Source organism: Oncorhynchus gorbuscha, linkage group LG21 (assembly GCF_021184085.1).
Source record: "Oncorhynchus gorbuscha isolate QuinsamMale2020 ecotype Even-year linkage group LG21, OgorEven_v1.0, whole genome shotgun sequence".
Taxonomy (NCBI): domain Eukaryota; kingdom Metazoa; phylum Chordata; class Actinopteri; order Salmoniformes; family Salmonidae; genus Oncorhynchus; species Oncorhynchus gorbuscha.
The window spans coordinates 21,347,420-21,372,938 of NC_060193.1; the positions used below are offsets into that span (position 1 = coordinate 21,347,420).

Consider the following 25,519-nt stretch of genomic DNA (forward strand, 5'->3'; position numbering starts at 1 on the left):
TTTGCAAAAATGTTTTACATTTTTATTGGGCAACAGAGCATCTTCAATGTAGCAGCAATCAAAGCTCCCATCACAACAATCGCCACACACACCCCTGCCACATACTGCCCACTGCGGGAGGCCTCCCTTTGAGTGTGTTTAAGAGGCAGCATAGGTGAGAGGGCAAAGGTTGGATGGACAGGGTGTTCAATGGAGACAATGTCGGTGTCGATGGCAGGGTAGCGGCACTGGATGGTCAGCCTAAAAAAAAAATATATGTACGTAGAAATTCCTATTTGAATAGTGTGAAACGTGGTGTGTGTGTTTACCTGTAAGGGGAGTCTCTGTGGCTGGGGGGGTCATCCGTGGTGATAAGTTCTTTGGGGAACAGCACCTGGTTCTCATATACTAGGAAATCCCCCTCAACCTAGGTGAGGTACAACATGTATTATTGACTTAACACATAACCAGTGGTGTACTGTACCTAAGTAAAAATACTTTCTAGTACTACGTAAGTCGTTTTCGGGGGGGGGGGTTATCTGTTCTTTACTATTTATATTTTTGCCAACTTTAACTTCTGCTTCACTACATTCCTGAAAGAAAAAAAAAACATTTTACTCCAAACATTTGACCTAACCTGCATCCCTACTGCCAATGATCTGGTGGACTCACTAAACCCAAATGCTTTGTTTGTCAATTATATCTTAGTGTTTGAGTGTGCCCCTGGCTATCTGTCAATACATTTTTTATTGTGCCGTCTGGTTTGCTTAATGTAAGGAATTTGAAATGGTTTACACTTTTACTTTTGATACTTAAATACGCAATTCCAGTTACTTAAGTATATTTAGTATACAAATACTTTTACTCAAGTAGTATTTTACTGGGTGACTGTCAGTTGAGTCTATTAAAAAGGTATCTTTACTTTTATTCAAGTATGACAATTGAGTACTTTTTCCACCACAGCATGTATCATGATGAATCAACGTGCTAACACACTCACAGTCGCAATGGAACCACAGGAATCCAGGGAGAAATTGAATAAGGCCCTGACGCTGTCCGTCTCTTGGGGGACACAGCTGGGGTCCAAAAGGGTGGTGTGTTTTGGCTGGGTGGGCGGGATGGTACGTGACGTATCAGTTACTACTACCATCCTCCCCTCTGGTAAGCACACTGGAAGTCAAGAGAGATCTGGGATCAGTTTTAACAGTGTTTGAATGAGGACATGTCGGTCAAGCCTTTCAATAGTACACCACAGGTGTGTTACCCAGTAACTCTCTGACACGGAAGGTGCAGCGATGGATGAGGCTGTTCTCCACCTTGAGTGTGTCTATGTCCACCACACTGACTTCCAGACGGCCAACAACACCCTGCAAACTCACTTCCTACAAGCGGGATGAGAGAGGAAGGGCAGGTTTTGATAATGAAAGTGTCCAATACATTGACTTACTACGTAAATAAGATATGCGTTTTTTAATTTTTTTAATACATTTGCTAGAATTTCTAAAAACCCTTTTTCCCCTTAGTCATTACGGGCTATTTTTTGTAGATTGACGAGGGAAAAACATGATTTAATCCATTTTAGAATAAGGCTGTAACGTAGCAAAATTTGGAAAAGGGAAGGGGTCTGAATACTTTCCAAATGCACCGTATAGACATGTTCTTGGTTAAAGATTTCAGAGATAGATAGAGAGAAGAAAAAAGCACAACAATTGAAGAACCATTTTAATTTCTTAGGTGGAAGAAACATGAGAAAAGTGCCAGTTGAGTGGACAACCAAATCTCCAGTTCATTTACTTAGATATCCCGCCTCACCTCATAGGTCATGCCCGGACTATAGAGTGGGATCTCCACACTAAAGTAGTCCTCCTCTGTTTCCACGGTGAATCCCCCCATTTCCACTAGCTCCCAGTCCAGCCGGCGGTCCCCAAGGAAGAGCTCCCAGCTCCGCTCCAGGGTCCCGTAGTGCAGTAGCACCAGGAGGCCCCTCTCAGTGCACTTACCCTCCAGCCTGGGAGGTTCTGGGGCTGGGAGAATGCATGGAGAGGAGGGGAAGAAGGAAAATAATGGCAAAAGAGTCGGAGAGAGTGAAGGAATGAGGGATTTAAACAGGACAGGGAGGCAGGTCACCATGAGTTTAGTTCAAGTGATTTGGTATTAATTCTCTCTGTCAAGAGATGTATTTATATATAATCACCTGTCTGCTCTTGAACATCACTCACAATGGTGGCATTATGGTAGAAGACCTCTCCATGGGGTGAGATGGTCAGGGAAAAGGTGAGAGGGAGGGTGTACCTCCTATAGCCCCCATCAATATACTGACATAAGAGGGAGAGCATGTTACATTGCATCATTACATTATGAAAGTTTAAAAAAAACTGCTAGTGAGGTATGTATACTGTACATAATTGAAGTACACTGACTATACCAGACATTCGTACACCTTCCTAATATTGAGTTACCCCCCCCCAAATACATGAATTTATACTAGATTAAGCATACATTTTTGTTAACTGTAATCTCGTTAGTTATGTTCCAACAACCCCTCCATCTTGTGCAAATATCAGTTATTTTTAAGTCTTGGTTCCAATAGTTAATATTTTTGAGATTGGCAGCTGGCTAGGTTTTGTATAGTTCACCCATTGTATGAATATCCTTAGACCCAAATAAGATTCCCTCATGATTGCTCTAATGTCCAAAGCTACATTGTGATAAAACGTTTAAGTTGCATTTATTTGAAAATATCCACATTGGTCAGTGCAAAATGTATTTTTAATTCTGCTATGGAAATAATTGTACCTATTACCACTTCATGCCTTTAGTTTTCCATGTGGACCAATTTTTGTATTTTTATAAATCAAATAAATAAATTTAAAAAATTAAAAATTTAAATCGGTGAATTCTGAAAGCTATCCAAGCATTGTTCCATAAGGTTGTGTTTTTAGGGAGCGCTATTGGTTCTTGTAGAATACGTTTCATTTTTGTCCATATTGTTATAGTGTTTAACTATGAAATTAATGTTCTTAGCTTTATCCTTTCGAAAATAGACATGTAAAAAATATTCCGGGGATGAGCATGCACATCTTTAATATGTAGCCTACCCATTGTTTCTCGTTGGTGCATTTAACTATATGTAGCAAGTAAACGTTTTGGGTAGCGAGTTGATACAATTCCAAGTCTGGAAGGTTAAAACCACCCTCAGATTTAGGAAGATGGAAAACTTTCCTTCATATTCTATGAATTTGATTTGCCCATTTTTAAAAAGTCTTATGACAGAGTATACTTTTTTAAAGAATGTCTGGTGGGGTAATTGGTATTACCGAAAATAAAATAAAAACTTTGTGAGCCATGTCATTCTTAAAATGTTTAGAATGGCATTGCTTATTCTATCTGTAAGATTTATGGGTAGATTGTTCCATTTTATTAGATGTGCCTTCATACCCCGAAGCCAGCTGCACCAATGTCTGAGGAAACACCGTTCACCTGAAGTCCGAGGCCAGCCTGCAGGTGCCCGCCACATAGAGTCGCTAGAGCGCGATTAGCCAAGTAAAGCCCCATCCCCGGCCAAACCCTCCCCTAACCCGGACGACGCTGGGCCAAATTGTGCGCCGCCCTATGGGATTCCCGATCACGGCCGGTTGTGATACAGCCGGGATCGAACCCGGGTCTGCGATGCAGTGCCTTATACAGTGCAGAAGATGCACTCTGTTCATTCTCTAAATTCTGCAGCATAGGCCTCTCCAACCCAGCGCTTCTTTACATATTCAATTTCTCCATTAACTCTTGCAAGATACCCACATCTGCCCAAAATCTCTTTAAAATGTTCCACAAACATATGCTCCCCAACCCCATTATGGAGCCCGTTATGAATTGGATTTTGTTGGTCTTTACTTGTAAAAAATAAAAGTTAACCTTCTGTTCCGTCTGTTGTAGAAGAACTGAATAAAACATGTTAGCAGACATGAGGGTGGTGGGCATTCCTTAGAATGGGAGGATCATAGTACAAATACAGTTATTGTATACATTAAATATATAGAGTGTGTGGTCTGAGCAGACATTTAACACAAAAAAAAGTAAAGTGCATCTTTGTACTTGAGAAGCTATGCCTTAGGGCTTTTAAGCTCCAACTCCTCTCCTAATGTACTAAACCTGTGGACTATTTCATTAGAAATACATTGGAGAAAGACTGCCACTTTAGGTACTGTGGTCGGTTTGTGTTACCGTAGAAATTAGTGGCTGGTGGGGGTCTACTTGGGGAGACCGGGCCCACAGACTGAAAGGGGATGATGGAAGCCCCACACACACCTCAGAGAAGTATCTGATGCCCTCCCAGTGACCAATTTCCCACCTAAAGCCCCTCTCACCAACAATCACCATTGAATCTTAGTTATGACAAGGAATAATGATTAGTCATCCTTTCCTAATCTGTCCAGAACTCATTCATTTTACAAGTCACAATTTTTTTTTTTTACATTGTAGTATAATTAAGTCCTTCCTTTTCTCGCTCTCCCAAACAATCACCCCCTCCCAGTTCTCCCCAACCCAAGCTTATCCCAACCCATCTTTACTCACCCTTGTCCACCCAAGCCAAGCTCGTCTCACCCTCCCTTCCTTGCCCCCTCTTACCCACCCAGGCCTAGTTTATCCCAATTTCCTCTTTTCCTCCCTGACTCAGGAGGCAAAGGTCGAGAGCCATGCGTCCTACTTAACGACCCTGGCAAGCTGCACTGCTTCTTGACACAATGTGTCGGAGGAAAAGCTGTACGACTGGCGACTCAGTTGTACAGGCACAAGTCAGCGTGCATGCGTCTGGCCCGCCACAAGGAGTAGCTAGAGAGCAATGGGACAAGGACATCCCGGCCGGCCAAACCCTCCCCTAACCAGGACGACGCTGGGCCAGTTGTGCGATGCCTCATGGGTCTACTGGTCACGGCCGGCTGCGACACAGCCTGGGATCGAATCCGGGTCTGTAGTGTGGCCATTGATTTTTTTTAAAATCTTCTTTCCCCCTTGTGCCTTCAGAATGTCAACTTTGGTCTGATAGTTCCACAGCGTAAAGATTACCACAAGAGGGCATTCAGCATTCTTCTGTTTCACGCCGATCCGTTGGCGTCACTCGAGATCTTTCGGTGATGCATCCATGACAAGCTTCTCCAATATCAGCTTGACCACGTAGCTGGAAAGGTCTCCTTTTTTCCCGTATTCCAGTAGGAACAACGTTCATTATTTTTGTCTCATTCAGTTTTATTGCTGGTCCAGTTCATCTTCTAAACAGGTTTGCACCTTTGTTTCCAGAAGGCTCATTTTGTTGTCCAGTTCATCCAACACGATAGACTACTGTCCTTTCGAGCAAATCTACTTTTAACGTCAAGTTGTGACCGTTTGTTTTGGGGAGCATTGAGAGCATTTTAGCTATGTTTTCCTGGATATCCTTCAGCTGTTCATTGCTCTCATTTTAATCTCCAAGTTCCCCTTTGTCTTCTCAAAGAGAAGCCTTGGCTTGTTGGGTTTGAGTTGCAGCGTCGCTTTATCCACAGATTGGTTCGCGGTTGTATATAAAACGGACCGCTCACACTCTCCAGGCTGCTTGGGGATATATTGATCTATAATTTAAACTATGTTGTCCAGTTTCAACATACAACCACAGTTTTGATGGTAGAAGACAGAGCTAGTCACGCCCCATGCGTCCTATCGGTCCGCGCATGCACCTCGTCGGTCGATGGACCATTCTTGAAACACACACAGGAAACTGTGGAGTGTGAAAAACCCAGCAGCGTTGCAGTTCTTGACACAAACTTGGCACCTACTACCATAGCCCGTTCAAAAGGCACTAATCTTTTGTCTTGCACAGTCAACCTCTGAATGGCAAACATACACAATCCATGTCTCAATTGTCTCAAGGCTTTAAAAATATCCTTCTTTAAACTATCTTCCCCTACGGTTACTCTGATTGAAGTGGATTTAATCCCACAAGTCTAATTAGCATAATAATACAAAAAATCCCCGTAATAATCTGTCCGTTTAAACTAGAGACATATGTTTATCTAATATGATCCCTCTGTGGAAAGGTGAGGCTCTTGTGAGGCCCACTGCCTCACAACACTCATCTGAATGTACCACGGTACCAGTTGAAAAAAAAAATGTATGGAAGTATATATGGATACATTTGTGACAAAAATAAATAAAAAATCCTGATCTTTCCTATATCTCTCAGATATAGGACTGACACTTCAGAACAAATGTCCTTTAGATGCATTTTGGGAACATTCTGTAATTCAATGCGTTTGAATGGGCTAATAGAAGTAAGGCCAAATTCAAATGATCATTCAATTATTTTTGGGGATACTTCAAAGGGACTTACAATTCTAAATCAAATAGCTAAATGATCCTTGGTATGACCTGAAAACAATTCCATATAGCTTAGTAGAACCTCCCCTCTGCTGGTTTAGACAGGGCTTAGACTAAAGGGTTTAACAAGTGACATTAATAAAAAAAGCAAAGCTTTCATCTGGACTCACCTGGTTAGTTTATGTCATGGAAAGGGCAGGTGTTCTTAATGTTTTGTACACTCAGTGCACATCTCTACAATTGGTGCTTCTCACTGCCTCTCCATTAGTCTCACCTTCTGAAGAACGGAGGAGTGTGAGAAGGGGGCATGAAGCTGGTAGGAATGTGACCCGTTGGGGTAAGGGACCTGGACCCAGGACAAAGTGTCCCCCTCCCTCCCCCCGGTGACGTTGTGGAGGGACACGTCAGGAGGGAACACACCCAGGGAGACAGAGAACAGCTTCTGGGACGATATGGTGTCTGGGGAGGGAACAGAGTTAGTGGGTGTGGAGTCATGATCAAAGCATGCAAATAGATTGGTATTGAACTATTGCAATTAATGTTAACCGTTTTGGGTTTTAGTGGCCATCTATCCCATAAATATGCAGCCTCCAGCATGGTTTATAACTTATGCCAGTTTCGAGCAGAGGCCAACCATTGTGGTAATATCGCAAATTTGTCCGAATTCATTCAAAGCAGAGATTCATATTTGAGTTTGGATGTGACCAATCCCTGTCATTCCTTGAGCTCATTAATACTTGTAGTAGATGGATACTGACTGTCTGTAAGTATGGGGGTCCGGGGGACGTAGGCGGTCTTGAGGAACCTGAAGGAGCGATGCTGGGTGAGGGGCCACCGGTCATCCTCCCACTGGTGCATGTAGAACAGGTCTACAGACAGAGACTGGCTGTACTGGCCCTCCAACACACCACTCTGGGACAAGAAAGAGCAGTTGAGTGTGTGTGTGTGTGTGTGTGTGTGTGTGTGTGTGTGTGTGTGTGTGTGTGTGTGTGTGTGTGTGTGTGTGTGTGTGTGTGTGTGTGTGTGTGTGTGTGTGTGTGTGTGTGTGTGTGTGTGTACCTTAATGTGTGTTCCTTCGGCTCCGAAGGGAACGCTGACCTCCACCACTCCATCCCTCAGGCTTATCTCATACCCCCTGTCCTTGATCACAGACTCACTCAGGGCAAGCGTCTCCACCCCTATTCTCATGCCCCTGTCCCTGAACCTCCCATGTACCAGGGGGGAGAGGACATGGGGGACAGGCCAGAGCAGGTGGGTACCATCCACTGTCGCCTCATCTGGAGGAGTTAATGTAGGGATGGAAAGGGGGAGACAGGACAAAAGTGGTAAGAATAAGGAGATTGTAGGTTCAAAAGAGGATTGCAAATAGGATTAAAGTCAAAGCTAAGATTTGTCATTTGTATTCCCTAATAAATAGGCCACATACTCATGGAGCAGGCCACTGTGGCATCGATGGCAAGGACCTTCCCTTGATGTGGGTACAGGATGGTAGCATTGACCACCTCCAACTCAACCCCTTTCTCCTGTGTAGGCGTGGTCAAGTGAAAGACAAGAGTTACTATAACATGTATACCAGCATATTCATATCACATGCAAACAGAGCACAGTAAACACCCTCGTCAGAAGTACCTTGATGGTGTAGGAGAGGGGTGAAGAGTAGGGGCAGCGCAGGATGATCCTGGAGCCTGACTCAGAGATGTGGTAGCCCAGGGCACTGGCCTCCGTCATGGTCCTGGGTCTAACCTCCTCCTTGGTGTGGCCTGGTCTGTGGAACATCATGCCGCTCTTTCCCACCTCCTTTTTCTCCTGCCCAGAGTGTAATGCAGCTGGGACCGGTCCATTTATGGACACCTTGGAGAACAATTGAAGGAGAGACGCAGTGTAAAACAGAAGCGATTTGAAACATGTAAGTTTGGAAAAGTTCCATGCGGAGATGGACAGTACATGTCTTTTCTATTGTGATCTGATGGACCTGTAAGTCACCTCCATGTAGCTCTCCTCGCAGACGAACTCCCGGAAGCCCCAGGGCCACTGGGCTGAGCAGTGGAGCAGGAAGGGGTACCCTAGGTCCCTCCCATTCACCTGCCGGGTCACCAACCACACCTTCAGACGGAACTCCGAGTCTCCCTGCACAGGAGAGGTTCTTATTCAATTCCATTCAATCAGAAAACAAGCTGGAAGTCAAGCTAATTAACTTGGATTCATTATATTGATCATTTAGATGGAAGGACCATTTGGCTTCTAGACAGTCGACTCCTGATTTCGACACATGCTGATTCTGACACGACTCATTCTGTCTCAAGTCATTACATATCCGAATTTGACTGCATATACCAGTATATTGAATATATATCCATTATGGGTCAATCGAGTTCACCTGGTTGTTGACGTGGCAGGCGAGGAACGAGGCACGGAACACCAGGTCTCCGTGGGGATTGAAGAGCATGGTGTAGCCACACTCAGTGGCCTTTCGGCCGGACAGGAAGTGAACTCCCTGGTGGTCTGATGACAGCGGTTTAGAGGAAGCGTCAATATTCACAGTGCAGCTGGTTATGGTGTCTTCATAGAGATAGATAGAGGACTCAAGTGCCCAGAAAGCCAGTTTTAGCATGGGCAGCTCCATTGAGGACTTTCACCATTTTCAAGTAGTCAACTGGGTGGGACTTTCTATGGGTTAAGGAAGGACCAAATAATTCCATCCAGGTCATCAGGAGAGATAAGCCAATGAATTATACTTGTGAGCAAACATTCCGTAACTGCAGGTGGTAGTAAATCCCCAACCCGGGCTTAGTACCTACACACTCCAGGCGGCAGTATGCACCCCGTCAGTTTGTTTACGAACTCATAGAAGTAGTAGAAGAAAAATGACTACTTCGAAATGGATATGGCCTCAATGGCACTGCCCATGCTCTCGGACGCCATGGGACCGATACAATGTTACGTCCTCTAACTATCTCTATGGGTCTACTCTACAGTCAGATGACATTCTTGTTCTCCCCGAAACGTTCACATTCTAGACAAATTCAGTTTAAGATGATCAAGTAGTGGGGCGGCAGGTCGCCTAGAGCGTTGGACTAGTAACCGAAAGGTTGCAAGATCGAATCCCCGAGCTGACAAGGTCAAAATCTTTCGTTCTGCCCCTGAACGAGGCAGTTAACCCACTAGGCCGTCATTGAAAATAAGAATTTGTTCTTAACAGACTTGCCGAGCTAAATAAAAATGTAAAAGTACAACACACCAGTGGCAGTTGGGTCAAATAATGGCTGTATCATTAATTCAACCAATAATATTACACTCGCACCTTGAACGTCGAATCGGCTCATAATGCCAAGGAAGCCAGACCTGACAAACAGCCAGAAGTGACGCTCATGACACTCAGACCGGAATGTTCCTATAACACAAGACAGATGGAATCATTAGCATGAATTCATTGACACAGAACATGTTTTGTTCAGTATGAATCAGCCATCAAAGCGAAGAGGCTGACTAAAACAGTGGCATGCCGTTTATTGAACAGATGATGTTTGTGGCGTATCAGTCTCTCTATGACACAGAAATGAACCACATTCAATCACAATAACAACATGGTGAATGAATAATACGATTATGTACTGTTTTATTGTGTTCTTGTTTCAGGGTTATTTTCAAATCCTGTTAGATATGCATGAATCTAAGATTCACTTTTATTGTGAGGCTTTCATTGGATGATATCCAAATAAATCTTCTCCATTTTTGCATTGGAGTCTCAGTTTTGGATTTGTCCACGTTTGACAAGTGTGTTGTTCTCGGTCTCTCCTAGAAATCTACTTGGCAGAAGTCTCCTTTACTGTATTGAAAGGTTATGCTATAAATGGCCAACAGGGGGCGACTCTCATATGACATAGTTCTAGTGAGAGAATATGGTGGGTGACAGCAGGGCTGTATTCATTACGTCCTGCAATGGAGACAGTTAGCTATTTAAGAAACAAACAGAGCACACGTAACAGAGAGGGACCAACCTGAATTTTATCCAATAGAAACTATTGTTTCAAAACATTTTCCATTTGGAGTATATGATTTGTTGCAAAACATTTTTCAGAATTGGCATTCTGAATACCCCCCAGGGGTGTAACCATTAGTTCAGAACGTTTTGCAACAGAAACCGTTTAGTCCCAACAGAAAACGTTGATGAAAATTAGAGTTTACATTGGACAAAGTTCCCCTGTTGGTTCTGTTTGGTTCCTAGTAAATAAACAACAGTACTGTAAATCAAACTTACCAACTGGTACAGGAGTTGGAGTACCGAGTGTAGCACAGAGTAACAGTATGCTGGAAGACATATTGGTAGAAGTGAGGAATTCAAATGTATATATGGACGACCTATTCTATTAATGTGACTAGATATTACCACAGTCACTACATTCACCTCTTAAAACTCACCACAGAATGATTTTGATAGCCCTAACTTTCATTGTACAAGGTATGGTCATGTTTGGTATTGTGTAAAGGTGTAGCTGTAGGTGTAGTAACTTAATTTCTATTTCCTTATCTTTCTCTACTTTCTTTTGCAATTCATCAAACTTCATCCATGATTGGCACCATTTTTGACTGTCAGTGGCAGCCACACCTGTCCATGCCCTAATTGGTAGAGAGCTGATTGCTTTCATAAGATCCACCAGTCAACGAGGCACAATCAATAACTTCTACTTGGCTGCCAACTCATGATAAAAGTAGACCATTTTCAAGCAAATATTCAAACCCCATTCATTAATTGGCCATCATACTTATTTCTAAAATAACCACAGGCTTAAATGTTTAGGCCTAACCAACAGGTCCACATATGCCAAGACCCGCATTTATCCTACGTTCTTTGTTACGGGAATATATAGATGATTCCTTGCGTGTGTTAGACAACACCTGAGAGATGAGCTCGAAAAACAAGTGTCTCCCGAAATAAGATCCATAATGTAGATCTCTGTCTTTAATTAAACAACATTTTCTAATTGTGTCGCAGAAAGACGCATGAATTGATGATGCTGAATAAATTAAATGGAGATGAATGAAAAAAAGAGAGAAGGAATATGTGCGTTTGCAATCGCATCTTTTTTATGTAGGTTTGACAGCGAAACTTAACGCACAGCAAATGTGCTAAAATACACCGTTCTAGGTTTAGGTTTTTACAGGGATGAGCAGCGGCAGTGTAAGTAACCAGCCTAAAACAGGGCCTCTATTCTGTTTCGTAAATGAATCGGTTGATTACAATGAAACGTGTCCTGTAGGCCTATTCAGCCACCCACAGTTGAAATGTTATCGAATGATTCAAACACAGCTCGTGATAACCTTTTTTAAATTTATATTTCCTTTGCATTCATCACCATGCATCTAAATGTCAATAGATGTATTTATTGTGCACCATATATTAAGCTACTTGTCAAGACTGTTGACGCTAAGGCGTTGCTAGGAGATGAGGGGGTATTTTATTTTCCATGCACCCTACTGAGGTCCTCCCTTTCAGAAAAACAACATTTGCCAAAATATGAAACTCACAAAATAAGATGAATGTATAAAATTGAGAAAAAAATATAAGTGTGTGTGTGGCACAAGCAAGAGAGGGAGCAGGGAAAGAAACTGCAGCACTTTCTGACAGCCCTGGCCTTATTGGGATCATTGCAGGTTAGTTCTTATAGTTATATAACCAGATAAATCTCCATCCAATCAATGTATAAATTACTTAAAGATCCAGAAAACATGAATTATGCAAAAAGCTCTCACAGTCTCACTGCAGAATTAGATGTTCATCCATGTTCCCAAATTTAAAATGTAGAAGTTTCTCCAAACATACAGATTCAAAGTGTTTTTGTTTCTCTTGCTGCTCTGTATCGTTCCATTTCTCCAAACTTCACATTTCGAAGTTAAGGGTTACGTTTAGGCACACATTCTGGGATAACACACAACTTTCAAATCTAGAAACATGGAATTACACCCATCTTCCTCCCATGTCCACAAACACCAAGCCTATTTGATGGTAATAGCACTCACTGTTGCCCCTAGTGGCTGTTTTGAAGGCATTTCCCAACATCCTCGGGACATGAAATGATGTCCAATTTCCACATCAATCTTGAACGATCACCCTTGAATTATCATCAGGGCACTCCTGTCTTGTCTCTCCATATGTGGTTTCCGGTACCTTCAACCTTAAATGTAGTCAATGAAGAGTACAACTAATAACTCCGTCTATCCTGTTTTCTCAAACATCCAGAAATCGACAATGAGCCTATATTAAGTCTATATTATGATTATTCTTTTATTCCAGGACAGTAATGAGAAAACATTTTAGAACAGGGAAATTCTACCTTAACTTGTTCAAATAGAACACAGATTTTAATTTTCTGTTGCAAACCTTTTGATATTGTGTGCCATACTGAACATGACCCTGGTCTGCCCCTTCAGGGTTGGCATTCCCCTGTGTTTATGGTGTCGGCAGCCTCCTCCGTCAGTAGCACCGACAGCCTGGCTAGTGACACCATCTCCCCACTGCCCAGGGACCACCAGAGGCCTCATCAGGGCCCACAACACATGCCAAGGCAGCAGCAGCAGCACTCATCCCAGGGGCCCAACCACCATACCCACAAATAAGGGGCTAGGTGAGTAAAAACCTACACACACAAATACACACGTGCATATTTGAAACACAAACACTTGAACTCATGCACACACACAATAAGTGTACTATCATTTTCCACAGGAGCAGCAGTGAAGTCCATCTCCTACCAGCCTCCCTTAGTGAGAGGGAGATAGCAGCTCCTGTGAGTAGTCATCATTGTATTCCACTCAGTTTCAATAAGGAATCAAACAGTCATATTTCATTCTGACTGTCATCTCTTCAGGAAGTCAGTGAATGTAGTATTTTCTCAGCTCCTCTGACAGACCATTGTTCCATTATTCTTTCCTTTTGTTTTGATAATGACAAGATTTTCTAAAGCATACTGGAAATGTACCTCTTTTCTTTTAAAGAATGAGTCATTTTGTTTACAGTCTATAAAGTTCTGTCTCGATTCTGCTCTTCTACTAACAAATGGAAAATGATTCAATTCAGAATACCAGTGGAATTACCCCCCCCCCCCCCCCCCACACACACACAAAATATTGATTTGGAATAGAGTTATTAAAATTGATAGGAAATCCATTTAAGGCCTTTGGTTTTACAAGGGTATTAATTTTGCATCTGAATTCCACTTCCTTTACTTGGATTTATTAAGAACACTTTGTTATATGTTGTTCTCTCTTTTCTAAGTTTACAAATGAATGATTTGAATCTTTTGGGTGAAAAAAATGCAACAATAAGTGGATACGATTGGCAGTTAATGAAGTAATTTTTGGTGATTATAATTCAATATTATTGAAATGGAAGTGACCAACCCATGCTATGGTCAAAAGTCAAAAGCAACTACCTTTTACCTTACTTGTCTAGTTATTCTAGTCTAGTTATTCCAAAAGTTAAAGAAACTCATTTTTAAATATTTTCTTCCATCTACCCTGTAAATGATTTCTTGCACAAAAAATTCAATTTTGACCTTATGCCTTGTTTTTTCTTCCTCTGATTCAGAATCTCTAAAGCATTTAATTTTTCATGCCGCCATTCCAGTTAACTATGGATTGAAATTCATGAATGGTTGTGTATAAAATCTCCAGAATTAACGTTTTACCTTTGATGTTAAATGGCGTAATGGTTATAATTCTGATCATAACTATTGTATTAATATTATTATTCTCTTGGCCAAAAATTATATTCACAAATGTAAATGGGGTGGAAAAATTCCATTGAACCTACAATTTTATAAATCCCTCAAACTCAAGACTTTTCATGTCTCTGAATGTCTGTTAATGTCTCATATTAACGATGTCTTCGATTATTATTTTAACTTTTTTTTTTGGGGGGGTGTTCGCCATGTGTTCTATTTTTCATTATATTCACATGAATGTCCCTGTATTGATGTGTAATATTGATATTGTTGCAATAAAACAAATGTACATCAAAATAATATCTTATGTAAATGATTGCACTCTTTTCCCATTGGCCGGCTACGCCATGAATGGCCGCCCGTAAGCCTGGATACGGTCCAATCACGAGCGCCAGATCAACATCAATGGCACTGATTCAATGTTGAAGGACACGTCCATGAAACTCATGTCCATCACAGACATGGGGATCACAAAGCAATAGTCCAGCGAAACACAGAATCCAATACTTACCTGATCAGCTATACATTTCCCCCGTTGCCTCTCCTTATAGGAATATGGCTGAGATGTAGCGTGTGAGCTGCTGTGCCTGTGCACCATTCCATCTTCCTCTAACCCCTGGATATGCACTAACCTGAAAAGCCTTCCCAGAGCACTTCCTGGGTCTCTGGAGCCCTGCTCAATTTTTTAAATAAATCTAATCTCCGTATCCAGAGCCAAATCGTCTACACAGACCTTAGGGGCTGGGGTTTAGTGACTTTTTGTTGTGAAATGGCAAGTGAGGATACAGAACCAAAACACCAAAATATGAATTTGTTGACCTGCAATGCCAAGTGTTTAGAAATGGCATTATCTAACCAATAATATTCATAAACATATGCTCTAGTCAATAGCTGCCAGGTGGCGCTGTTGGACTGTATGTGACAATGGCCTTCCTGTTAATTGAGCACTCTGTCCTCTCATTCCCTCTTCCTCGCTCTCTCCCTTCATAGAAGAGGTGAAGTCTTGAGGCATCTCCACATCCAGACTGCAGTCCAAAGAACAGGGCAGCAGCACCAGGCCAGCCACGCCTGCTCCAGGAGAGTCCTCAGAGGAAGTGTGACCAGGGTCATATTCATTAGTGCACAACTGTAGCAAAACTATTTGCTGCCAAAAACAAATGCTTCTGTCCAGGTAGCCCCTCCATTTCAGGAAATGTTTTACTGTAGTACCATAAGGGCACATTTGAATGATGGTACTTAATCTTGTGGGGGGGGGGGGAATACTGTAAATTAACCTCCCGTCAGTGAAGCTTTAGGTAAAACGCCAGTGTAAACAACTATAGGAAAATGTCAGAATAAAGTACCTTGAGAAACAAGCCTCATAACTTATCCCATGAACCTCTGTCTACCATCTCCAGCCCCACAGCGGAATGTTGTTTTCTTTCAGTCAGAGTTAGACCCACCCATAATATTTTAAATAGATATGCCTCTGCTTGTTTAGTCTCCATCAAATGTTTGGCACCAGTACTAAAACAGACAGCACAGGCTGTAGTGTGGTACGGGACGTTTGTTTTTAGCTTGAGGTTGGCCATTTGGAAGCGCTGCGTCGTCGGTTGAGGTAGAAAGACATTTCCAAAAGTATCATTGTATGAAAGTTTATTCCATAGCTTACACGTATTTAAAAATATGTAAACAAGGATGTACAAAACAAGAACAAAACTAGACACTTGCCCTCCCAAGATGGGGTTGTGCCATTTGTAGTTTGAGATGCATAACAATACAGTCATTTCAAATAAAAATGTTTTTTTTTTTAACTATCCATTGATATCATTGACATCTTGTCAAGTCAAATAACTGAGGCACCCTTCACTGTAAACCATGGAGATATGAGGTGTGCAATAATACAACCCTGACGTGGTGGTCAGAGGAGTCAGAAGTATATTGTATGGAATGAGCGGATGTGGTATGAGAAAGTGTGTGAGGAGAGTGTGTGTGTAGACAGGCATTTGAGCTTGGGGCCAGGACGCCAACACACTAACGCTATGAAACATGCAGAGTCATGAGGTCAGGTTAAGCCAGACTGAGGGGAGAGAGTGGGCAGTGCCAAGGAGGATACGAGAACTTTAATGTCCCCATAGGAATGCAGGTGCACTGCCGAAGTTCCACACACTGCAAATCAACGTTCCTGCCCCACACATGCCCCAAAAATCACTCACCCAGGGTTATACTTCACCCACACGGGAATAATGAGGAACACTGAGGATCATGGGTGAGTGATTTTTCCACATAAATGCAAATATATACATACATCAATGGAGGCTTCTGAGGGGAGGACGGATCATAATAATGGCTGGAACGGAACAAATGTAATGGCAAAAGCATGGAAACCACGTGTTTGATGTATTGGATACTATTCCACGCCAGCTATTAAGAGTCTGTCCTCCCCAATTAAGGTGCCACCAACCTCCTGTGACACAGTATGAAGAAAAAAAACTCAGTTCTAGCAAACACTAACACCTTATAGGAACAAATTAAAGGTTATGGAACTTAATTAAGGATGACATTTTACTTGATTTAGGATTACATTTTACTTGAATAGTAATATGTTATGACAAAAAATAAATAATGTGAACAGTCAGTGTGCATTGACTAGCTAGTGGTTCCCAACAAGAGTACTAGGACGCCTGGGGGTACTTGGTCTAGCCACAGGGGGTACTTGATAAGACTCATGAGACCATAGTCCTACTGGCAAAATGCACATGAGGGGGTACTCCAGGCAGAGAAATTCAGTTGGTGGTACAGTGACTGAAAAAGGTTGGGAACAACTGGACTAAATTACACGTGGTGAAGTCTGAACCGAATGAATTGATACTAAAATGTATTAAAACCCTGCCTATGAACACACATTACTGTGTCATTATGACAACATAGCCCATGTTCTTCTATGGTCTGCTTAAATTAAAATGAACCCTTTATGCCCCATGAACCCTCTCACACACCTCCGTTTTTAACCCCTCTCCCAAGACTAACACTGCGCTCACATTCCGGCTCAAACTTAAGCTCCTCCTCCCTTTTAAAAGAGAAGAGGTGCATGAACCGTGTGTTACAAACAAGACTTCTCATTAAAATAAATACAAACATTTGTTTTTTTAAACAGACATTGCCATGACTGTCTGACCAGTTTCAAACAGTCCAGGCTGTGTTCAGCATTGTATGGAGAGGAAATTGAGGTTTGGTGAACTCTGTAGTCATATCGTTGTCTAGCTAAAAAAGGCACACAGGACCTTGAACTCCTTTCTTCTAAGCATAACTGACAGTTCAGAGTATCAAGGCCACTCAGTGGCAAACAAGTAACTTGGGAGTAGCATTGGAAATTAGCAGTTCAGCCTTGAAGGGTTCCAACAGTGAAAGCGAGTCACAAAGGCCACTGAGGTGAATACTGGTTTCTGCCAACAGCGTACAGTACAACGCTATCAACTAAGCACCTTGTTCTCTAGTAATCCAGAGGCAAAAGCCAAGGTAGCTAGTCATTAACTTCAACAGTTTGTAGGCTACCATTCATGCCGGTACTGAAGACTCAACATGTAACCTTGGCAATGTCTCATTTGAAAGAAAGTCCAGCAGTGATCTCCCTCACACCTTTTTTTTTTTTCAATCCTGTTGTGTCCAGTAGTGGCGGGTTCATTCAATCCCTCCCTCCATGCTGTAGCTAGCCACTGGGGATGTCGTCAGTGCCGTGTCCCATGCTGGGGATCGGGGACTCAGTGCCAGATGTCAGAGGCAGAGCCCTTCCTGGTCATGGCTCTCAGTGGACTACGAGACAGGGAGCTCCTCTTCTTCCAACGGACTGCAAACAAACAGAAGAGAGGGGTTGGACAGGCGGGCTGAGCTTGGTTTTATCGCAAACAACTCAAGAGCAGACAGGTGCAATGTGGAAATACAGGTACAGACACATTCATGTGTGAAAGAAAGACTACCAATTCATCCCTTTGACAGTTTCCCCTATTGCTAGGCAACCCCCCTTAACAATTCAATTTGGTTTCTATTAATATTTCAGCATGTCAGGCCTGTGTTCTCACCTCTTCCACAGCTGTCTGGTTGTATGGAGCTTTTGGTGTTAGTAGTGGTGCTGGGCATATCCTCTCCCTCCTTCACCCCGTCCTTTTCTGGGGTCAGCGTGTCAGTACTTCCCCCTAACCCAACATCCCCGTCCCCCTGCCAGTCATTCAGTGCCCTCTGGAAAGAGTGTGCCAGGCAGGCCGTCATGTCCCGTGCCCGCTCTGCCCGGCTGCACCAGAACACCCGGCAGTGCAGCTGTTGCCCGTGATGCTTACAGATGTACAGAAACACGTTGGGTCTGGTGGTGTCGGCCGCGCAGTAGGCGATGTCCTGGAGGTACGTCTTCGTGAGCTGGCGTCCAGTGCTGAGCTCTTTGACTTCGACGTAGCGTGGACGAACCACCAACGCATGGTCTTTGCCCAGTTTCTTTCCGTTGGAGGCCCCTTCGAGCAGCCGGGCTATGGCGTCCTGGGCCTGCTGTAGATCCAGGGAGAAGATTTTCTCAGTGCCCAGGTAGTGGACCTTGAAGAGCGGGTCGCCGTGGGAGAGGGACTCGGTGCGGTCACGGCGGAAGCGGCGGCGTAAAACAGACGGGGAATTCTTGAGGGTCTGCATCAGGTGGAAGGTGTTGAGAGACATGGTAGATTTAAGGTTTCTTTTTTTTGTGGGAGGGGTTAGTTTTGGGGGTAGACTGGGCACAGGTGTCGTGGTCCTCAGTCCTTTTCCCCAGGCTTGTTTCCCAGCTTCTCTTTGAATCGGGTCCAGTTGGACTCACTGGCTTGATCTGCAAGACAGAAAAATAACATATGGGGTTAAAGTGGGTTTAGTTAAATACATTGCCACATAAAATAAGCAGACATGAATTGTCAATGATAACACCACAAGATACGTTATAATGTGGAATATGGACACAGCTCATATCTTCCAGATATTTTACTTAAAACATTTTTGATTGAGGCAAACTATCCCTTTCAACACATTATGCAGAGTGGAGACCAGCACTTGGACATGTGTTATAGTTAAACAGGACAGTTAGGACATAATGTACTGGGGGAGTGGGGGGCAGGATCAGGTGCAGCAATGACGCAGTCGGAGGCAATATTCATTTACCACCAGTCACTAGATTCAGTACAGAGCCATCAAATATTTAACAGTTACTGTGCCTTGAAGGGGAATAAACCCTTCCCACTCACTCTTATACCCATATTAACAGACACTTAAAACAGCTAAACAAGTCAGTCCCGTGAGGTGTCAATGTCCATCTTAACACCTGTCATTACCTAGTTATCATAGGCTTTACCCTTGCCTCTAGTGTATGATCCTTAGGCTTAGTAAACGACATGACAACCATAAGGTGAACAAAGTATTTGACACTGTAGTCTCATTTAAACCAATATGTTTTTACATTACAACTCTAAAAAGTGACTTGAAATGTATTGCAAGTTCATGTGTGGTAAGAAGTGAAGTGGACTGAACATATGTTATTGAATCGAATTGTCTGAGACTTGGAGTGCTGAAACTACATGGGCAAATGACTGCTTAACCCCCGTTAGACAACACCTCCAGCTGGACATAACTGTATTTGAAGAAAGTCCCAAAAACACCACTCTCCTATGTCTCACGTCATTATGTTGACCCTTTCTCTTTTCTCAGCTAATCTCTCAACATCCTACCGCCCCCCTCAGATGTTGCTTTGGCCCGAGAACCGCCAACTGTTCCGAGACGATAGGCCATTGTTAGGCGATCCCACTTCTCAGGAAACAGCTTTGCATTCTACACCCCCCCCCCCCAAACACACACCAGACAAAATATTTCTCCTCCTAAAAACAATGGCATGCTTTTGTGTGTGCGTCACATAAAGCAGAGATTAACTGAACTAGGGACAGAAATACACACATTAAGTGTTATAACAGACAGAGCCCGAGCTCCCCCCTAAAGGTGAAGTAATTTTCCACAGTAAATATGTCCAGTTCTCTTGGCATGTTTACAAGCAGGTAGCTTAACGATAGTGGAACACATGCAGCAACTCCCATCATAACGCATTGTTCAAAATGTGGTCAGAGTGCATTTTAATAGGATCAAAGATGTCCGTGAGTAAATAGAGTAATGTGTAAACTCCCTGATTATGTTATCTGAAGTAGGGTACGAATGTACTGTCCTAGTGGCAGACAGTCAGGTCTGTGTCTGTGTGCCAGTGCAGACGGGAATTTGGAGAGGGGTGGGAATTGAGGACATAAGGTTCCTTTCAGTGGAGCGTTTTGTTTTTAAAGATGACACCTAGGATGAGTTATAGAAAAGTCAGCTGGGCAATTGCAAGATAAGAGTGATGCTGAGACTCGGATATTTTTTTAACCTAAAAATGTCGAACAAAAAACAATTGCAAAGTTATTCAAACTAAGCACAAGGACTACTTTTAAACAATTCCCACAGAATCTTACAAAAACACATTTACTTCTAGTACGGAGCAGATGCAAAATACGGTAACAGATAACGGCACAAACCATCTTTGTGGAAATTGTTCAAAGTAGTCCTTGTGCATAGAGTTTTATGGTTCGTTAAACTTTACAATCGTTGATTTTTGTTTGATATACATTTTAAATGTGGAAAAGCAGTCTCGTCATCACATTCAACATGCCATGCGTAAAAAGGGTAAGCCCCCGTTTCGTTCCCTTATCTTCCATTTAAGAAATGTTTTGCAACAGAATTGGCTTACCCTTTGACGCATGATAAACGTATGTACTTTGGAAATGCCACTATAATAGATTCACAATGTCGAATTTTCAAATAATTGTCATTCATTCTGAAAAATCATAGTAACAGTCACATGAAACTAGTTTGTCGGTAGAGTGAAAAAAGGTAGCGCATTTTACCTTGCTGCAGTTTCATGCAAATGATGTCCTGGGGCTTCTAAGAGTACCAGTCTTCATAACTGACCGGATGCAAATGAACAGGTGTTTATCAATTATTATAGCTATTGGAATAACATTAATAAGACCAACCAAAACCCTCAATTTCTCTCAGCAGCCAGCATCACTGACGATATTACATTATACATTCCAATAGTACCGTTTCGAACATCAAAGTACTTCTGACCCGAAGCTTCGTTCAACATTGCCTGCTCAAGATTGAAGCTAAATTCCAATAATAATGTTAATTGACTAAAACTCGCAAAGAGCGTGGCACAACTTAGGCTACTATGAATGTTCGGAACTAAACACTCATACTCTCTTCTCGTTGGCGTGAGCAATACTCATCCTCTGAATTTGAATGACTGGTGACGCCTCCTCGTACTGCGCTTATGAACCTGAACAGCGTGGGCGCGCCTCCGGGCTACGATGCAAATGAACGAGCATTTGAGTTTGTGGGGTGTGTGCGAGTGAGTGTGTGTGTGTGAGTCAAAGGTGGCCAGGAGGGAGACTTTTACATTGTGGTGTATTTGTGTGGGAGGGGGTTGGTTCTTCTATCGTTGTGCATAGCTAAAATCCCCACAATGACAGTAAAACAAGGACAATTCTCCCTTGTGGGGACATTTCTAATCGGTTAGTAGGGTTAGGGGTTATGGAAAATAGGATTTTGAATGGAATTTAATTTTAGGTCACCATGAGGATAGAAGAAGACAAAGTGTGTGTGTGTATGTGACTTAATGAAAGGTGCCCAGGAGAGAAGGAGAAAATACAAGGCCAGGACAAAAATAGTGCCTGGAGGCAATATTAAAGATTAATATGGAAGGTATGCATTGACTTGATAAGGGTGATAAGGAAGGATAACATCTTTGTCACTGTGTGTTGTAAACAAACAGAAAGTTAATTTCTGCTAGCATAAGTATAGCCACATTCATGGTAACTTTACATAATTAGGCCATTGGCCATTTGTTGGTAAAGTGGCTGTTCCACTGGATGTCATAAGGTGAATGCACCAATTTGTAAGTCGCTCTGGATAAGAGCGTCTGCTAAATGACTTAAATGTAAATGTAAAGTACCCAACTGCCATACATAAAGATACCTTAATAGAACATGACTCAAGTAAAAGTGAAAGTCATCCAATAAAATACTACTTGAGTAAAAGTATTTGATTTTAAATATACTTAAATATCAAAAGTAAAAGTATAAATAACGTCACATCTGGTTCACCTGTCCTAGTGATTGTCTCCACCCCCTCCAGTTGTTGCTTATTATTCCCCTGTGTGTATATCCCTGTTTCCTGTCTCTCTGTGCCAGTTTGTCTTGTTTGCCAAGTCAACCAGCAGTTTTTCTTGCTTCTATTTTTCCCAGTCTCTGTTTATTTCTAGTCCTCCTGGTTTCAACTCGTGTCTGTCCTGACTCCGAACCTGCCTGCCTGACCACTCTGCCTGTCCTGACCACTCTGCCTGTCCTGACTCCGAACCTGCCTGCCTGACCACTCTGCCTGTCCTGACCACTCTGCCTGTCCTGACTCCGAACCTGCCTGCCTGACCACTCTGCCTGTCCTGACCACTCTGCCTGTCCTGACTCCGAACCTGCCTGCCTGACCACTCTGCCTGTTCTGACTCCGAACCTGCATGCCTGACCACTCTGCCTGTCCTGACTCCGAACCTGCCTGCCTGACCACTCTGCCTGTTCTGACTCCGAACCTGCCTGCCTGACCACTCTGCCTGTCCTGACTCCGAACCTACCTGCCTGCCTGACCACTCTGCCTGTTCTGAATCCGAACCTGCCTGCCTGACCACTCTGCCTGTCCTGACTCCAAACCTGCCTGCCTGACCACTCTGCCTGTCCTGACTCCGAACCTGCCTGCCTGACCACTCTGCCTGTCCTGACTCCGAACCTGCCTGCCTGACCACTCTGCCTGTCCTGACCACTCTGCCTGTCCTGACTCCGAACCTGCCTGCTTGACCACTCTGCCTGTTCTGCCTCCGAACCTGCCTGCCTGACCACTCTGCCTGTTCTGACTCCGAACCTGCCTGCCTGACCACTCTGCCTGTCCTGACTCCGAACCTGCCTGCCTGACCACTCTGCCTGTCCTGACTCCGAACCTGCCTGCCTGACCACTCTGCCTGTCCTAAGTCCGAACCTGCCTGTCCTGACCACTCTGCCTGTTCTGACCACTCTACCTGTCCTGACCACTCTGCCTGTTCTGACCACTCTGCCTGTCCTGACTCCGAACCTGCCTGTCCTGACCACTCTGCCTGTTCTGACCACTCTGCCTGTTCTGACCACTCTGCCTGTTCTGACCACTCTGCCTGCCTGACCACTCTGCCTGTCCTGACCACTCTGCCTGTTCTGACCACTCTGCCTGTTCTGACCACTCTACCTGTCCTGACCACTCTGCCTGTTCTGACCACTCTGCCTGTTCTGACCACTCTACCTGTCCTGACCACTCTGCCTGTCCTGACCACTCTGCCTGTTCTGACCACTCTGCCTGTTCTGACCACTCTGCCTGCCTGACCACTCTGCCTGTTCTGACTACCAGCCTGCTTATCCCGTTGTAATGTTTTTGGTCTCAGATCTGGTTTATGACCCCTGCCTGGCCTCGAGACTGCCTATCGTCTGGTACTGTTTGGACTCTGACCTGGTTTCTGACCCCTGCCTGGCCTCGAGACTGCCTATCGTCTGGTACTGTTTGGACTCTGACCTGGTTTCTGACCCCTGCCTGGCCTCGAGACTGCCTATCGTCTGGTACTGTTTTGACTCTGACCTGGTTTATGAACTCTCGCCTGTCCCATACCTGCCATTGCCTACTCCCTTTGTTATAATAAATATCGGAGCTCTACCATTCAGTGACACGGACACAGTGCCTTATGAAAGTATTCATACCCCTTGATTACTCTACATTTTATTGTGTTACAGCCTGAATTCAAAATGGATTATATTATTTCTCACCCATGAATGTTCGGAACTAAACACTCATGCTCTCTTCTCTTTGGTGTGTGCAATACTGATCTGCTGAATTTCAATGACTGGTGATGCAATACACCATAATGACTAAGTGAAAGCATGGTAAAATATTTTTGGGCACATTTCTTGAAAATGAAATATAAGTATTCACACCCTTGAGTCAATACTTTGTAGAAGCACCTTTGGCGGTGATTACAGCTTTGAGTCATCTTGGGGATGATATCCTCCCATTCTTCCTTGCAAATGTTCTCAAGCTCTGTTAAGTAAGATGGGTAGTGGTGGTGAACAGCAATCTTCAGGTCCTTTCCACAGATTTTCAATTGGATTCTAATCTGGGCTTCGATTGGGCCACTCAAGGACTTTTACACTTCGGTTCATTTAGGTTAGGCTATTTGATCGGAGAAACCTTCATAATAAATCAAAAAGTTTGTCTCATTACATTGTCATACATTTGATCTCCAGCCTGTGGGCTACAGAAGTGGCCACATACTCTTTCTACCATACCCTATATCTGCTACATGATTTATGTTCCATAAATATTTTTGACGGAATGTTGGTGGAGCGCTGCAGAGTTGCGTCCTCTCCAACAGCACCCTGAAAGGCGTGCTGGGAGTGGACAAGAAATATTTTGCGTCCCTGTGAGCGGTATCAGTGCTCACCTAAAAAGCCCATATGTCACTGGTTGAGAGAAATTGTAATTGTTTTTGGGCAGAATTATGTGAGGTTTTATGTGTTGTCTTGGCAGAAAATGTCACCATAGGCAGTAGCCTAATCCTGACCAATGAGCAGGCCCGGCCCTGGCCTCATCACAATTCTATTTCAGAGCTCTGGGGCAGCACGGTAGACTAGTGGTTAGAGCGTTGGGCTAGTAACCGAAAGGTCGCAAGTTCAAATCCATGAGCTGACAAGGTACAAATCTGTCGTTCTGCCACTGTTCCTAGGCCGTCATTGAAAATAAGAGTGTGTTCTTAACTGACTTGCCTAGTTAAATGAAGGTCAAATGAAACTCTATATGCAGTTCCTTGGACCTCATGGTATGGTTTCAGCACTGTCAACTGTGGGACCTTTTATAAACAGGTGTGCTTCTTTCTAAACATGTCCAAACAATTGAAATGGACAGAGGTTGACTCCAATCAAGGGTGAGCAAAGGAAATTGGATGCGCCTGAACTCAATCTGGAGTGTAACAGTAGGGGGTGTGAATACTGAATACTTATGTAAATGAGATATGGCTGTATTAAATTTTTTCACAAATTAGCAAACATTTCTAAAAACATGTTTTCGGTTGTCATTTATGGGTCACTGTGTGTAGATGGGTGAGAAAAACAATCTATATTAAACATTCGAATTCAAGCTGTAACTTAATAAAATGTGGAATAAGTCAAGGGGTACAAATGCTTTCTGAAGGCACTGTCAGCAACTGCAGTAGCCTAGGTCTATAGCCATAAGAACTTCTGAAAACCACTACTGCTCATCGGTCATTGTGTCACTCAATGCTGGTGGTGTATTGCTATCATCTTTAGGTGCGGGAGTGGTAAAAAAGCACATTATGCCATCATTTCTCA

The 25,519-nt window shown here is 43.3% G+C and overlaps 2 protein-coding genes and 1 long non-coding RNA gene across 5 annotated transcripts; 1 reads left to right on the forward strand and 2 right to left on the reverse strand.

The window, feature by feature from the left end:
• Positions 1 to 10,929, reverse strand: LOC124008762. Of its 2 annotated transcripts, none has more exons than XM_046320294.1 (16): positions 10,744 to 10,929; positions 10,583 to 10,632; positions 9,626 to 9,715; positions 8,702 to 8,826; positions 8,308 to 8,451; positions 7,954 to 8,175; positions 7,751 to 7,847; positions 7,384 to 7,601; positions 7,083 to 7,236; positions 6,599 to 6,783; positions 2,174 to 2,294; positions 1,792 to 2,003; positions 1,244 to 1,361; positions 980 to 1,149; positions 309 to 406; positions 1 to 240 (listed from the first exon to the last, which is right to left on the reverse strand). In XM_046320294.1, exons 1-16 carry the CDS (start codon positions 10,887 to 10,889, stop codon positions 15 to 17), a joined length of 2,376 nt encoding a protein of 791 aa, XP_046176250.1. In that variant the 5' UTR covers positions 10,890 to 10,929; the 3' UTR covers positions 1 to 14. The 2 variants fall into 2 exon arrangements, with proteins under 2 accessions (XP_046176250.1, XP_046176251.1); XM_046320295.1 differs by having other exon boundaries at positions 10,730 to 10,929.
• A 443-nt stretch (positions 10,930 to 11,372) lies between these two features.
• LOC124007955 lies at positions 11,373 to 13,989 on the forward strand. Its single transcript, XR_006834043.1, has 3 exons — positions 11,373 to 11,503; positions 12,754 to 12,947; positions 13,049 to 13,989. It is a non-coding gene; the product is annotated as an uncharacterized LOC124007955 (long non-coding RNA).
• A 1,674-nt stretch (positions 13,990 to 15,663) lies between these two features.
• On the reverse strand, positions 15,664 to 21,375 carry LOC124008678. Of its 2 annotated transcripts, XM_046320173.1 has the most exons (4): positions 21,150 to 21,375; positions 20,954 to 21,012; positions 18,104 to 18,867; positions 15,664 to 17,871 (listed from the first exon to the last, which is right to left on the reverse strand). In XM_046320173.1, exons 3-4 carry the CDS (start codon positions 18,720 to 18,722, stop codon positions 17,786 to 17,788), a joined length of 705 nt encoding a protein of 234 aa, XP_046176129.1. In that variant the 5' UTR covers positions 18,723 to 18,867; positions 20,954 to 21,012; positions 21,150 to 21,375; the 3' UTR covers positions 15,664 to 17,785. The 2 variants fall into 2 exon arrangements, with proteins under 2 accessions (XP_046176129.1, XP_046176128.1); XM_046320172.1 differs by having other exon boundaries at positions 20,954 to 21,375.
• Positions 21,376 to 25,519: the final 4,144 nt, after the last annotated feature.

Coding starts and splice junctions, on each gene's coding strand:
- LOC124008762 (XM_046320294.1), bottom strand. CDS start 10,889: ATGAAGTTTGATGAATTGCAAAAGAAAGTAGAGAAAGATAAGGAAATA. Junction 8,827..9,625: donor GAGCCGATTCGACGTTCAAG/GTGCGAGTGTAA, acceptor CGCTGTCATCAG/ACCACCAGGGAGTTCACTTC. Junction 8,452..8,701: donor CCTGCCACGTCAACAACCAG/GTGAACTCGATT, acceptor TCTCCTGTGCAG/GGAGACTCGGAGTTCCGTCT.
- LOC124008678 (XM_046320173.1), bottom strand. CDS start 18,722: ATGTCTCTCAACACCTTCCACCTGATGCAGACCCTCAAGAATTCCCCG. Junction 17,872..18,103: donor ACCAGACAGCTGTGGAAGAG/GTGAGAACACAG, acceptor GTTTGTTTGCAG/TCCGTTGGAAGAAGAGGAGC.